Source organism: Papaver somniferum, chromosome 7 (assembly GCF_003573695.1).
Source record: "Papaver somniferum cultivar HN1 chromosome 7, ASM357369v1, whole genome shotgun sequence".
NCBI lineage: Eukaryota > Viridiplantae > Streptophyta > Magnoliopsida > Ranunculales > Papaveraceae > Papaver > Papaver somniferum.
This window is the reverse complement of record NC_039364.1, coordinates 26,603,816-26,620,442: the sequence shown is the minus strand read 5'-3', so window position 1 is coordinate 26,620,442 and position 16,627 is coordinate 26,603,816. Positions and strand designations below refer to the sequence as shown.

At 38.1% G+C, this 16,627-nt stretch overlaps 2 protein-coding genes across 2 annotated transcripts; one reads left to right on the top strand and one right to left on the bottom strand.

Annotated features, from left to right (window-relative positions):
• The first annotated feature begins 2,381 nt into the window (after positions 1 to 2,381).
• LOC113296769 (purple acid phosphatase 15-like) lies at positions 2,382 to 5,230 on the top strand. Its single transcript, XM_026545096.1, has 7 exons — positions 2,382 to 2,661; positions 2,845 to 3,036; positions 3,132 to 3,465; positions 3,578 to 3,795; positions 3,889 to 4,079; positions 4,276 to 4,557; positions 4,813 to 5,230. The coding sequence occupies exons 1-7, from the start codon at positions 2,406 to 2,408 to the stop codon at positions 4,927 to 4,929; spliced, it is 1,590 nt and encodes a 529-aa protein (XP_026400881.1). The 5' UTR covers positions 2,382 to 2,405; the 3' UTR covers positions 4,930 to 5,230.
• An 899-nt stretch (positions 5,231 to 6,129) lies between these two features.
• LOC113296770 (putative uncharacterized protein DDB_G0288537) lies at positions 6,130 to 8,294 on the bottom strand. Its single transcript, XM_026545097.1, has one exon. The coding sequence runs from the start codon at positions 7,717 to 7,719 to the stop codon at positions 6,379 to 6,381; it is 1,341 nt and encodes a 446-aa protein (XP_026400882.1). The 5' UTR covers positions 7,720 to 8,294; the 3' UTR covers positions 6,130 to 6,378.
• Positions 8,295 to 16,627: the final 8,333 nt, after the last annotated feature.

Below are 16,627 nucleotides of genomic sequence, written 5' to 3'. Positions count from 1 at the left end.
CCATTTAATCATCATTCTTTCACCAACTCTCAAACTGAGAACCCTGGTGCGTGCTCATTCGATCACATGGGCATTCATCATCCCATGTGGTCGGTCCCTCTTCATTCATGACTAATTTTCAACAATTCGCCAATTGATGGAGGATTGATCGAAAATTAGGGTTTCGAATAAACGTCTGTGAAACCATCATTCTGAGCAATTTCAAACACTAATAAATTTATGTTGATCCACCAATCAGCATAAAAATTAATTATACAATATTCGGTAATCTACCAATATTTTAATTAATATTTTATTGGGTCACATCACCAGTAAATAATTCGCCGAATCGAGCAATACTTGCTCAATTGCTCGAACATTGATCAATATTCAGCAACTCATCAGTAATTTGTCGAATTGAGCAATACTTGATCAGTTGCACGACAGACTATCAAAAATAACTAATTTGGTAAATTGAGCAATGCTTGCTCAGTTGCTCATCAAATCCTCAATATTCAGTAATTCGCAGAATTGAGCAATACTTGCTCAGTCGCTCGTCAGTAATTCATCAGTGAATCAACAATACTGACATCCCTTCAGAGAACTACATGTTCAACCCGTGAATCACTGAGCATTCATCATTCATGCTCGATTCAACGAAACTCGGACTCATTGTCGACAATTGACTAATCAAAACACGTCTGCCCTGCAGACTCCACGACTTGTGAGACATCAATCACGTCACAAATGGGGGGGATATCACGTAGGGTTTTGGTCTGGCGGTCTACGGCACATGGATTCATCCACAATGAGAAATGTGCGTAAGTCGTGTAAACGGTTGAAGGAGTTAGCAAAGTAGTGGGTGCACGATCAGAAGTCTCCACACGACATGGAACTGACTTTACCACGATTTCCCACTTTCCCACTCTTTCACTCAAGAAACCGTCACACTTACAGGGATCAAGGTGTTCACGACTCTGACAATATAAATAAGTCTCTGAAACCATGATTGAACAGACAGACTCTCGTCTACGTAGAATTTCTCGAGCTATCGCTCTCAGGAATTCATCAATCCATCAGAACTTATTAGAACTCAACAGTTCACCAATATTGCAAAAACCTTCAACACACCCACAATCCTCGATCATCACTGATCCCACACAATTCTCAACTTCCCTGCTACAGATCAACCCATCTCCCTCTTTGCGACCGAATTGACTCTGGAACGGCCATTGTCTTGGTTTAGGCCGGAGTCATACAGATTGATTTCCCGAATCTAAGCACCCCCTTTGCAGCGGTGCATCTATGTGAGGATTAACATTTTGCCCGGCTGAGGAGTCTCGACAGCACGCTCGACTCTCCACTTTCCCGAAAACCGGCGACCCGTTTTTCCCCATCCACAATCTTGTCGTATCAAATAAACAACATGCTATTAAGCAAAATGAATCATGCAACATTTTCTCCGGTATGTTACAAATGATCCTAATTAACAAAAATAAATTACATGGATAATTGACCATACCACCGTCCTTCTACAATTCCTCTTTGACTTGTACCACATCTATCACTGTCAGTTAAGAAGGATGGTCTCCACACATTCTCACACTTTGGACGTTATTTTTGTGAGTAAAAACCAAACCGTATCGAATTTGAATAATATCTTGGGATATGTTCTTGTTACAAATCTCTACTATATTCCTACCGAAAATGAGAGTATTCAGGGACGTATCACATCACAATCCACTACTTTGAAAGTGGGCCACCTAAAACCAACGAACTTTTATCCATTGGAATGAAGACCGGTAGATTGTGAGGTTTGGCATTATGGAATGCACTGATTTTTTGTTGGTACGTAGCTTTATAAGAGGTATCATCCCCTAAATATTAGCTTCAAACTCGATACCATTTAGTTTTTATTTACAAAAAATACATCCAAAGTGTGAGATAGTGTAAGAATAAATGTGTGAGGGGAAGCATAGCTGCTGCCTAGTCGGTCGATAAAAGAATCTTTAACATTAATATTAGGCAGGAGTTGTATGGAAAAGAGATGGAACCGGCCACCCCTTAAAGCTTATAGGTTTCTTTGTTTTCTTTTTATTATTGATCACCAACACTACGCCCTACCCTTGTCGTAATTTTCTAGCTCCATCCGGACCAGTCATGCATTTATGACAGAACCACACAACTAGCGGCATGATATCCGCCAGGGTACATGTTACTATTCAGATACTGCCTCGCACTATTCACCCAACATTTGAGTTTTTAAGCACTCGAATAGACTACTAATACTCCCGCGAATATTCCAATCTTTTTCAAATTTCTCCCTCTATTCACTCAAACATCTGTTTTCTATTTAAACCCAAATCCAACAACCACTGTATCAATACGATCTTCCTATTTACTCTTATTCTTTTCAGTTTACGAAGATGAGCATGATAAATTTGGCTTTGTGTAGTCTCCTCTTAGGATTCTTCATTTTGGTGAATGGGGATATCCCAACAACACTGGACGGTCCATTTGATCCAGTTACAGTTCCATTTGATGAGAATCTTCGTGGATTTGCTGTTGATTTACCTGATACAGATCCTCGTGTGCAACGAAATGTTACGGGTTTCGAACCTGAACAAATCTCTGTTACTCTTTCTGTTTCTTACGATTCTGTCTGGATTTCCTGGATTACAGGTATCAATTTTTCACTTTTGATTCTATATTGCAAGTTCTAGAACTTCTGTATAAATTCTGCCAAAATATCTTATAGAGCTACATTTTTTATTTTATTTTTGCTAAGTCCATCCTATAGAGCTACAATTATTAATTCTTGTGTTGTGTGTTTAAGCTTATCTGCTTCTTGAATGCAAATTATAGGGGAATATCAAACTGGGGACGATGTAATGCCGTTGGATCCGCAAACCGTAGGGAGTTTAGTTCGTTATGGAATGTTAAGCTCTTCATTGTTGCTTGAAGCTACTGGCTCGTCTCTTATTTACAATCAGCTTTATCCTTTCCAAGGTCTTAAGAACTACACTTCCGGAATTATACACCATGTTCGTCTCACTGGTATGTTTTCCATTTAGTTTTGCAGCTTGACCATTTTGATTTTTGTGGTACCATCTTAAGATTTTAAGGTGTCTCCTTATTATGCCGTTTTACAGGCTTGAATGCTAGCACACAATACTATTATCAATGTGGAGATCCTTCTATACCAGCTTTGAGTCCTGTGCTTTCTTTCAAGACCATGCCAATTTCTTCTCCTAAGAGTTACCCTGACAGAATTGCAATTGTGGGAGACTTGGGTCTGACATACAACACAACATCAACCATCGACCATCTGATAAGTAACAACCCTGATCTTGTGCTATTGGTTGGTGATGTTTGTTACGCGAATCTGTACCTTACAAATGGTACTGGGTCTGACTGCTATTCGTGTTCGTTTGGAGATACTCCGATCCATGAAACTTACCAGCCTCGTTGGGATTATTGGGGAAGGTAGATACTGAACCCTTTCTTATTGTTATACTTGAACTGCTCCTCGTCAAGAAATATTTGGGTTTTCATAAGCTTCATTCTGTTGTACTTGACGTCTGATATGCATGTTCAGGTTTATGCAGCCTTTGATATCTAAAGTTCCAATAATGGTGGTAGAAGGCAATCATGAATTAGAAGCCCAAGCCGATAACAAGACATTTGTAGCTTATAGTTCTCGCTTTGCGTTCCCTAATGAAGAAAGTGGATCTTCCTCCACATTTTATTATTCATTCAATGTAGGTGGCATACACTTCATTATGCTTGGTGCCTACATCGACTATAACAAGACAGGTTCTGCTGCCGTCTTCTTTCAGCTATAACTCTCGTTGATCCAAAGAAAATACTGCTGAACTATCAAATGGCCTAATCTTTATTTCATCACAGGGGAACAACACCAATGGTTGAAGAAAGATTTGGCTAAGGTGGACAGATCAGTAACTCCATGGTTGGTTGCTACATGGCACGCACCGTGGTACAGTTCCTACCAAGCTCATTACAGAGAAGTTGAGTGTATGAGGGTGGCGATGGAAGACTTACTCTACTCATATGGTGTTGACATGGTTTTCAATGGACATGTAAGTCAGAAAAGTTCTATTTTTTTTACGTCAATTACTCTCTATATCATTATTTTCCTACCAAGTATATTGAAGTTCGTCTATCATAATCGAAACTAGAGTTTGACTGGATTGTCTGAGTCGCCATTCACATGTATGTCTGAATGGTCTCTTCTTGTTCAAGATGCTAATTTATGTTATTTCCAATAAAAATTAGGTCCATGCCTATGAAAGGTCAAATCGTGTCTATAACTACACATTGGATCCATGCGGTCCTGTTTATATCACCATTGGGGATGGAGGCAATAGAGAGAAGATGGCTGTCAAACACGCCGATGAACCTGGTAACTGTCCAGACCCATCAACAACACCAGATGACATGGGTGGCTTCTGCGCATTTAATTTCACCTCAGGCCCTGCTGCGGGTAAATTTTGCTGGGATCAGCAACCAGATTTCAGTGCATACCGAGAAAGTAGCTATGGTCATGGCATCCTAGAGGTACTCCCTTCTTCCTCTTGTTATTTTGGCTCTGTTCTAGATGAGCGTGCAGAATCGTGCCAGGAATCCTAAATGTCAACAGCCTGTGGGCTCACATGAATGTGATCTATAGCCCAGTATTTTGCAAGGATCCTTTCCTTATTGTGATGTTCTTGCAAGTTTCCTCCTTTAGAGGATCTCAACTTTTTGCCATTGGCAGCTTCAGAAAACTAAATAAGAGCACAAACTGATGATAACTTATCATGTGTGTTGCAGATGAAGAATGACACACATGCATTATGGACATGGCACCGGAATCAGGATTTGTACAACAGTTCAGGGGATCAGATTTATATCGTAAGGCAGCCTGATAGGTTCCCCGTCCATCCTTAGGTGATCAAATCTCGGGCTGTACATCATTTGTTTCCCAGCAGATGAGAAGCATACAGTTGGCTTCAGATGAACCCCCCCCCCCGACTGCTAGAGGGGCTTATAGTTCTAAGTCCGATATAGTCTACTTTGCCCCTTTTGATTTTATTTGTTGCACGGGCTCGTGGATGATTGTAATAAGCATATGATGCAAATGAGTGTATCCATTTCAAGATAAATGTACGAAACAGTGATCCGTAGCGGTCATGAGATTGTGTGTAACAGTGATTGTTAGTCAAAATAAATGTTCAGATTCCATTGCCAAGAAAGCTCATGGTATATGCATCATGGGTAACCGAATAAGCAGTTGTCAAAATTTTGATGCGCAATTTAGTGTGGGTGCTTTGCAAAATGTAGGATTTTCAGCATCAGTATTTTCTTTTTCGTGAAAAGTGAAGTCTTCAGTTCCCTCTAACCCACAGAACTCAACACTTGCACTTCAGCATATCACATGATAAGCATTTTCCTGTTGGTCGCCACATCAACTCATTTTGTTTCCACAAAAATAGATTTCCGACTCGTGCATAGCTTCCTTTTCCATCAGGCTTCTACAATTCCAGTAATAATTTGTTAGCCATGGCTACTCCAGGTCTCCACAATCCCTGTCAAGCGCCAACTCATGCATCCTTCTCTGCTTTTCGACTTCTATAATTGGATGATGACCAAAGGGAGGAGTCCCTTAGTGATGAAAAAATGGTGAGTTTGTCCATCACAATGTTTGTGCAGAGAAACTGAAATTGGCTTTTTGGAAATCACAATTTCATGAAATTAAGCTCAAACTTGGGATCATCAATCAAATTGATTACAGATTTCAGTCAAACACCATTAAACAAACAGATTCACAGTTCAAATTTTTTTAAAATAGCCATCAGATCGATTGAAATCGATCAATTTCAGTATCATTTTATTAAAAAGCAGTTCCATTTCATCCTCGGCCTACACTGCTGCAGCAGTAATCTAGTTCTATTTAGACGTAATTCTTAAGTTGTATCCAAAACACAATAATAATCACTACCTTTCCTTGCAATTGATATATTAAACAACAACAAATCATTGCCTTAACTTTCTAAGTCGTCCAGATATCCAACTTAAACTAAAAAAATCCACTAACTAGCCGATAAGAAACCCCCAATGAAATGATTCCCCCATGAACGGCAAAGAAAATGATGTGCAACAAGATAAATGTAGATACATTGAGAATTTGTTTGTACATAGTGTTTCATTATTGCTTAAAATCAGTTGAAAACAAAGAGAAAGACAAAGAAGTAGAGAGTAACAACAAAACCAGTTCATGATTCTGTTTTCATTCTATCACAATTGTTATTTTTCTTTTTATTTAATCTTTTTCTTTTTGTTGCTGTTGGAAATATCTTTTTACTAGATGGATAACACTATTCTGATGATGATTGTTTTTCAGAAGATATCAAGAATTTCCAAAATGAAACTATTGCAAAGAGGACAGTTACCCCTGTTAACCCATAGCTTTCTTGAACAGAGTCTGCAAAATGTATGTCCACAGGGTATGAATGCAGCTCCTTTGGGTCTTATCATACACACACAGCACTTGTATTCTTCAATAGTCATTCCTGCTGATCCTTTTTCTTTATCACCGTGGAGGACTTTATCTACCACAATTGCCTGATCTTGATCATAACCTTCTTCATCTTCAATATCCATCAAATCCTGTCCATTGTAATCCACTGTCTCTTCTAACAAAGCCATCAATGAAACCCTTAACGGCTGATTTTCGTTAGCTACAACAACCCCTCTTTGATTTTCATTCGGAATTGGCGTTTGGATTTGATTTTGATTCTGAATTGGGGTTTGGGTTTGATTTTGATTCTGAGTTAGGCACTGGGTTTGATCCTGAATTTGGGATTGGGTTTGGATTTGATTACTTGCTCTTACTTGTTGATCATCTTCTTCCTCTGGAACTTGAAGAACAGTAGCAGAAGTACTATTTTCTTGTAACTGGGGATCAGTTGATGATGAAGATGATAAGACTGACTGTTGTCTCTGTTCTTCTCTTTCTGCAGCTAATGCAGCTGCTAATCTCATGATCACAACTGGTTCAGAAGATGATGAAGCTAGAGTAGAAGAAACTGTATTTCCTTGTTGCTCATTAGAATCATTTTGGACATGATCAGTAACAACAGCTGGGGAAACAATTGAAGTTGTTGTTGGTGAAACCACTGAGAAAGAACTTCTTCTTCTGATTCCACTGTTAACAGGACTTGAAGAATATTCCCCCGCCATCCCACCACAATCATCATCAGAAACAACAATCGGATTACTAGATGATGATGTTAACCCTGCTGCTTTGCGGAGAAGAAGACGATCTTTAAATGATTTCCAACTCTTCTGCTGTTTATTACTATTGATGATACTGCTGTTATCTTCTTCAAGACTGAGCCCTCTGTATGATGTTCCTGATTCTTCATCTTTAATGATATCCAGAAGAGTTCTACTTGGAGTTCTAATTGGTGGTTGTGGAAGCTGTAATTGATTATGATTATGATCTGATTCATCACTGCTGCCATTGTTAAGAACATTAATATCTTCACAACCCAGAACTGCACCTAGTGTCAATCCAGCAAGTGAATTTCTACCACCACCATTAATACTACTAGTACTATTATCTTGATGATGATCATCTCTTACTCTTAATAGATCTCTGAGATTTAAAGATGTGTCAAGAATTGACATTTGATCTGATAATGTAAATCTCCTTCTAAAACCCTCAATACAACTCATTTTCTCTTTAGAAAAAATGAAATCAAAATGGAAATGAAAAATTATAACATCTCAAAAAATAAAAATTGAATCTTTTTACTGTGTAGCATCGGATTCTTTCCGTTCTTGAAACGAAAACCCAGATCTAAAATTTCATTTTTTTGTCAGAGAAAAAGAGAAAGAAATTGAAGAAATGTCAGAGAAACAACAAACCCGGAATAAGAACTAAAGAGAAAGACAAAACGAGAGAAAGAAGAAATAAAAGGAGACGATGAATACTTGGAAATCACCAAAAGCTAGAACAAATCTCCCTCTTCTCAAGTCTCAATATTTCATTCATTCATCCCCAGAAAAAATCTTCAAAAAAAAAATCTCACAGTTTTTTTTTTAATCACTGCCTTACAGCGGACGTTAAGGATCTCTCTCAGACTTTGAGATTTTTCTCCTTTCTCAGCTTCTTCTTGTAATCATTTCAGAAAATTTTCTTGTCTTTGGTTTCTCTGATTCTGCTTCTCATTCCAAGCAAAACAAAATTTTGGGAGAGAGATGGAATTTCTGAGGTTTTTAGTTTTTTTTTGAAAGAAGCCGACAATGCAGCTTAGATTTCTGTAAATAGATAGGTCTTGGGGCAACCCCTTTATATTGGGATATGTGTATAACTTATTGTGTTATTTTACGTATTTACCCATAAGATGAGATTAGTTGAGAAGACTTTTTGGGGAGGAGTTGGTTAATTTGATTAGATTCGAACCTATACCATGATGTTAATTGGATGGTGGGTACTGGACTGGGATACCCCCGAAAACTGTCCACCTCTGATTGTTGTTAAGGTGGTACAATTTTGACTATTTGTCACGTAGGGATGGAGGGTCTACTAAACCAATTCATTTGTGGATATTAAGGCCGTGGTCCATGGAGGGGATACCAAACATGTGCATCGGGGAGATAGTAGGTGCAGCCTGCAGGGTCTATAACTGAGATGGGACGGCTAGTGTTATTGGGAATTTGGACTGGAAGATGCCTACAATCTACAGAAAAGTGAGATTGGGAAAGAGACTAGTCCACTCACTAAAATGAGTTAGTACTGTGAAACATTGAGAGATGGATCTCCCAGACTAAGTCCTATAGATTAGATTTGGATGCTAGACCAATTTTTCAGTATCACGAATTTTACCGTTTTATTCGCGTACGTTTGCAACTCCGAACTCAAGTCGCGTATTATGTGGCATTCCCGGATTATTCGTGAACCGTTCACGAATTTTATGTATTTCGAATGATACGTCCGTTTAATTCGCCATAAATTCTTTAGCTTTTACTTTTCAAAGACTCCACTTTTTGGGCTTTACTGCTTTCCAAGCATACACGACCGAATATTAGACGTGTTGTAATTTTTATGAAACAAAAACGACTGAAGAGATTTGAAGGTGAAGGTGAGAGAGATCTCAAACTCACTAACCAAGCATCTAAACCACCATACGACGTCCTCTTGGATAACTAATGTTGTATATATTATTAATATCATCATATTAAGTTTATTTTTTCTTTAAATAACTCACACATATGCATAAAAATTGGTCTATGACCTTATAAATACAAATTATTTGTTATATATAGATACCGAATTTTCAGAGCCGAACTCACATTTATAAATCGAATTATACACGTACGTATGCCGTTCCGAATTACTGATGAATCACGTCCCGTTGACCGAATTTTGGACCGAATCTGGATTTTACAAAACCGTATAATACTCGTACGTTTGCCGTTCCGTACGTTTGCCGAATCCCGAATTGCTAACTAGGTGCTAGACGAGTCAAAAGTGTTGTAGTTCAAAAAAAAAATGTTGTTTATTTGTCAATTCTAGTTATCTTTATGTGAACTAGTAGCGAGATAGTTGCGCTGAATGATTCAGCGTAATCAAAAACACCTTTTTGCGGATTGATTTAGCGCATCTAGATTTATTTTTTCATTTGACGGCTGAGATTCGTTGCGCAGAACCATTCAGCGCAGTTTTCTAAATCTACTTTTCGCTAAATGATTCAGCGAAACTTTCTAAATCTACTTTTCGCTGAATGATTCAGCGTATGTAGTATGCTAAATTAGAATTACCATATGACTTAAGAGGTTATCCTAACAAACGTGGACTTCCAATCTAGATGCTACATTAGAAGACCATATGACTAAGCCTGACTTCAAATCTTGAGTATTATCAAAAACATCCCCACTTCCTTGTAGCGGTTCACAAAACCATCATATTAACTTCTATCAAAATGGTCATCACTCCGTTGATTACGGAGTTATGTTACATGTTAGAGTTGAATCAGGACATGGAGATACCTAATTAGAAACCAGAGCTTTTTTTCAGTAGCAAGTACCAGGTCGGGGGGAGATAAACCGCATAACAATCTTATCTCCAAAGATACGGCGAAGTTTTTACACTGGCTTCCTGCAGGCCTAGACACAACTTACCCATTGGTAAGAGTAATCCTTAACACATTTTGTGTCGTGCATTCGCGACCGTTAAAGCAGCATATCCACTTTATCCCTGTCCAGAGTGCAGAGCAAGCTCTGCAGGATGATGGTTTAACATGTTCGCATGCTGAAGGTATAGCCATCGAGAGAGTTGACCATGACGACTGACCCGTACACATGAACAAGAATCCATGCATATGCTAAGCCACCCGGATGGGCATGTCACTAGATACTACATAACGATGGCCTTAACGTTCAACAATGTTGGGTAATCGAGTATGGTTTTGTTGGATTACCTTTGGACATGGTCCATTACAATGATCTATCCCCATCACGATGAAATTTTTGAAGGTTACCCGGGCCTGTCGGCCAAGGATATATACTCGTTGAATACATCTGTGTAGCGCACGTGCGTCCCAGAATATCTAAGGGAATCACAGACCTGTTATTGCCTCAAACTTCCGTGGCCTAAACGGCCATAGTCCCTCTAAGAAGCTGGTCGCGGAGGGAGTGCTCCGCATAGCTAGTTAGCAAGCAGAGGTCTCGTTCGTTAACGGAATTAACCAGACAAATCGCTCCACCAACTAAGAACGACCATGCACCACCACCTATAGAATCAAGAAAGAGCTCGCAATCTGTCAAATCCTTACTATGTATGGACCTGGTAAGTTTCCCCGTGTTTAGTCAAATTAAGCCGCAGGCTCCACTCCTGGTGGTGCCCTTCCGTCAATTCCTTTAAGTTTCAGCCTTGCGACCATACTCCCCTCCGAACCCAAAAACTTTGATTTCTCATAAGGTGTCGGTGGAGTCCTAAAAGCAACATATGTCGATCCCTGGTCGACATCGTTTATGGTTGAGACTAGGACAATATCTGATCGTCTTTGAGCCCCCAACTTTCGGTGAATCCCTAATTGTCTTCGAGCCCCCCAACTTTCGGTGAATCCCTAACTGTCCCTCAATAAAGTGGGATAAAGAGTGTTGGTGGTGTTGGTGGTGGTGGCGTTGTTGTTGGTGTTGTTGTTATTGTTATTTTTGCTGCCGAAGAAATAAAACGCGTTCAGGATCGTTATATGGCTCCAGAATTTCAGCCCGCATTCAGGATCGTTACATCATATTTTCTAGAAGAGTTTACCGCTTCCTCTCTTGGGTATAACCAAGGTCGCCACCACCACTTGATCACCACATTTCAACAATGGAAAAGGGATATTTTAGGACCAAAACACGACTCCTTTTTTTTTCGTGATTAAAGATGTGATAATTTTGTGAAACCAATTAAGGGACAGTGGCCATTCTAAAACACTCGAAAGTCTTTTAACAAATGGAAGTGTGAGTTAGTTTGCTGACAATCAATTTACAGATATCTTAAAATCTTTTGAATGATAATCACAACGACCCGAACAAGCTTTTTCCGTCAAGGGAGAGTTTTTGCGGTTGAGATGCCGAGATTTGTATTAAAACTTAAGGAATTAGGTATTAAGTAGGTAGATTAGTTCTTGCAAAGACAAATCACATAAAAATCTGAATCTGTTTTGCGAGGCCGAATTATGTTGCTTAAAAGTAATACAATCCTTGCATTTGTCTTTGTTAAATGCTTTTTAGACAGGCATCCGTTTTAAATACTGAGGCAGCTTTATACATGAGCATTGAACAAAGCCAGCTTCCATTGATTTCTCTTTTTCATGGCAGAAAAAAAGATCCTTCTAATTGGGGACCCCGTTTTATCATCATTCCCACTTTGATTTTGAATATACAGCTCCAACCTAATTTAATCGCCACAAATGGTCCTGCAATCTCTCATTGTAATGATGACTCTATCGGCTATTAATAAGCTCATGAGTCATAACCAATATCAACAGAAGATTAAAGGCCAATGACCAATCCATATGCATAATTTTTTAAAGTGGATGCAAATCACATGGTAAAATCATCGTTGGTGTACCGTTATTATGTGTACATGTAACATGCCAATGTAAAGCCAGGAGAATCTCTCTTTTTTTTTTTTTTTTTGCAAATTGGTTTTATCAAAGAAAACTAACTTGGGTGTTAGCAACCCGCGGTACAAGCCTCCGTCCCACTATTAATTGACCTAGTAGTAAAATTTAGAAATGATTTATCTAGCAAACTATATTACGGATATTCGTAAATTTTATATTATTGAAAAGCATTTTAAAACACCTACGTAACGAATGTAAACATCAGTATCAAATGATATAAAATCAACTATTAATGGGACAAAATCTAAAAGTGATTAAGTCAATTAATAGTGGAACGGAGGGAGTATAATAGAGGCCATTTGATTCAGGATGAAAAGGTGGCATTAGATTTATATATTGTTAAATGTTTAATAATATAAAAAGGTGGAGAGTTCTCCCACTTAAAAGAATGAGTAAATTGTTTTACTTCCTTATACATCTGCAACATTGTTTGCCGATCTAGGAACAAAAAAAACTCGAAAATTGGAGCGAAAACTAATTTCATTTTTAACTTCCTCCGTGATAGTTTGATTCTGCCAAGCGATGGGGATGAAACCCCATGAAGATGATCAAAAAAAATCCTGCAATATCCTTCTATGCTAAATGAAGAGAGATTGAGTTGCTTTACCCACTGTGCTGCTTGAAGAAAACTTACTGCTTCCGCTTCTTTTGGTGATGATGCTGTGATGGGTCATGCTCTTCTTTGTTCAAACTCACCTGTGTCATTTCTAAGAATCAGAGAATAACTTGCACGATCAGATTTTGATGTCCACACAACGTCCACATTAATTTTGAGTTGAGTAGTGAGTGGGAGTTTCCATTGTTCCTTTGTCTGTTTACCAGAGTTCAAATGTCTCTGAATCTCTAAAGCTAATTGGGATTGTGTTTTCTGTTTTTTCTCAAAAACCCAGTTATATCTTTCTTTCCACATAAACCAGATTTTAGTCATAATTTTAGAAAAATGTGGTTTTTCTAGCCAGATTTTGCAAATGTCAAAGCCAAGATATTAATGTCAAGTAGTAGTCCATGACATTAAACATGTCTTTTTGTGATTGCAATACAATTATAATACAGTTCGTCTAGCCGGGTCCAACTACTTAAAAACTATTCTGAAACCAGTAGCGGAGTCTGGAATAAGCCACGTTAAAGAGACAAAAGCAAAAAAAAAAATTGTATATAAAGGCAATTTTTAAGAATTAATCAAGTAGACGGTGTGTACGTGAACTGTTCTTTGGAGACCGGAGTTGAACTGCCCTTTGGATAAAGAATTAGGTAAACAAAATGAACAAACCTATATATCCCAAGACAAATAGCTTATGTCATTTCATTATCATACAAAATATTTTGGAAGCAACCCTTCAATTTAATTCCTCCATAAATCTTATCACACTTGACTTGACCTTAAACTAACCATGCCTGCCGGATGACAGATGAACAAAAGACAGCAAGATGTAAGACCAATTATTTATTGAGGAGATAGGGTCCTGACGGATCTCAAGGACCATTGGAGATTTTAAAAAAAAACATTGGAGATTTAAAAAAAAAATCCGCCATGGGTTCCCAATCCTAGTTTAATTGGGAGCCATAATTTCTAATTGGGGGCCATGGAATTTTATTTGCCCCCAAAATTTTCAGGGGTGTAAATATCGCAATATGAATATACTATTTTACCCTTCACTAATTGAAAATCAGTTTCATTAATTAACTACCCTAATTAAGACCCCTAATTTATATATCCTAATTAAATCAAAGAGAACCATCAGTTTCTCTTTGATTAGGTTGAAGATGACTACTGTAGTTTGACGACCCCAAATTAGTGCGTAACGACTTTGGGTTGAACTTGAACTGCCTTCTGTTGGAGAAACGATAGAGTCGTCAGTAGTATATAATCCCTAGAGTCGTCATCTCTTTTATAGGGTCGGCAGTTACTTGTTTGACGACCCAAGTTTAATCTTTAACGTCCCTTTAAGGACCAAAATCATCCTCACTGTCCAATTTTTGCAAAGAGTCGTTACCTTATAAATTACAGTCGTTACTTTGTGATGAAGAGTCGTTAGTTTGTTAGAGCATATCATTGACGACTCTTTGAAAGTCTAGACAAAGACATTGATGAAACATCGGATGCTTGGTGAAACCGCGTATTCATCGTTTTCGTGGCGTTGGCCGGAAATTGCAACTCAAGGTCTTTGAAACAAGTCAAGGAACGCTTCAAAAAGATACAATTCGAGTGTGATGTTTTGAAAAGAGAACTTAAGGCTGTTAGGGAAGCCTTTCCGGATATGCCGAGTGTTGTAAGAGTAAGTATTTGAACAAGAGGTAAAACTTATAAAAAGCTTTGATCGTATATTTTCATTTTCAGTTGGGGAAGGCGTATCGCTATTATGAGGAGTTTCGTGGGGAAAAGTTTGAGCTCCACGATTGCTACTTTATCTTGGAAGGCACTATGTATAACTACGCCATATATGATGAAGTGTATAAGTGCACTGTTATCATCTATTTTATTTCATTTCCTTCAATGCAATGCTATGCAAGATGTATGCTTTTACGAATCAATGAAATGATTCTATGAAATCAAAAAATATGATATTCTAGCCTAAGAGTCGTTAATATATATAACTATCCAACCTAACGACTACAAAAAAAATTCATATGGTCGTCAGTAAGTATAACTAAATTTATGACGACCCTTGTTGTTCTATTTACAGGAAGTTTTGGCTTTAGAGTCGGCAACATTAAAAGAAAAAAGACTAACGACTCTGCGTGACCTAGTTGAAAGAGTCGTCAATGTTCATCAAACAACGGTAACGATTTTTCATAACATGTAAAAGTTGCAGGTGAAAGTCGTCAAAATAATCTCAAAAAGGCTGACGACTACAAAGAGTCGTTCGTTTATCCTACACCCGACTATAACGACCCTAACATTGGATGTTTCAATGGTGGCCATCAATCGACCACTTGGAGCACCATTCAGACAATTTGAAGAGTATAGGAAATTTACCTGATTGTTTTGGCCTTGGGTTTCCTCATTTTGAGTGTTGGTTCCTTCATCTTGAGCAATGGGATCTTCATTCCAACCATTGTTCATGCCTTCTTCTATCAACATCTCCTCATCAAACATCCAACCCATATCATTAGTTGAGACAATCTTACCATCAACACAATCAACATGTTTAATCCCTTTCAGATGATGTAAGCGCGCAATAATTGAAGAGAAGTATAATATGAACTGCAGTATTCATCACGATGGCTTTGCTATTTTGTTAAGCAGGCTTTGTTATAAAACTGGTATGTGGCGCGCTAACCACCAATTCCTTTTGTACCTGCCAATTTAGTTTATCGAATTAATTACATGGTCTACTATCGACATAATTTTAAGCTTTTTTAAAAGCAGGATTGAGCACAAAATAAAATTTGGGTGGTATATAATTTAATCAAGACGACATTGATGTTCGGGTAATATAACCACAGAAATGATAAAAAACATGTTCGTTCGTGGTAATGTGACGTATTTTTCGACTGTTGTGGGCTTGGATATTAATCTCTCAAAGTCTCAACCATCTGCAATTATGGCCAATGAGGGCCTGGGGCAAACCAAATCTGGAATTGGGCGGTGGAATGGAACGGAACACTTAAAGAAGAAAAAAAATGCTAACGTGACCAAAACATGATCCGATCTCATCTAACCACCATCTCCCTGCAATTACAAAGAAGTTTATAGAGTAGTATATAAGATCTCAATTTTGGTCAACCGAATTAATACACGGATGCTATTTTTGATGGGCTCGACTCACCTGCAATAAATTATAATGCTGGCGTTCAGATTCTAAAGTCAAGCAAGCTCGGGGACCTATAACATTTTTAAAAAATATTAGACTCCATGATTGTATTTGTACTATGTAATCAAGTCGATACGCAAAATATATAGTATAATCCAACTCGAGACATCTAGCCGGGATTTGAAACTAATAAACGGATTCAGCTTAAGTACAATATAAGTGTACGTGCACAGCAGCGCGCACCACCCTTCTACACTATTTAGGGATGCACATGATACGGCTGGGCTGGCATAGTTGTTTTATTTGATTTTAGAACTCTTTATCGTAGATTCATTTGATGACATATGTTGGAGATTTATTCAGAGTTTTTTTTGGCTATGTAATTATGCAACCTATGTTTCCGGTAGTTTTTCCAAAATCGTGGAGGCTTCCTACATGGTGTTTTTCCGTAGCCCAAGGAGTTTCCTTACTTATCTTGTTAGTTGTAGCTGCCAATACTTTGCAGTCAGTAACTAGGGAGATGCTTGACAAGATGTTTTCGCTTAACCATTTAGATGCATTTAACAAAGTTTTTGATTCCGCATAAAACGCTGAAGATACCTTTTCGGATCCCGCTAAGATGTGCGTGAAAGTTTCCAGATCCACCGAGTAAAGGATAAATGCATAGCCTATGGAAGAGTATTCTTTCTTAAAAGCATCATCAATAAA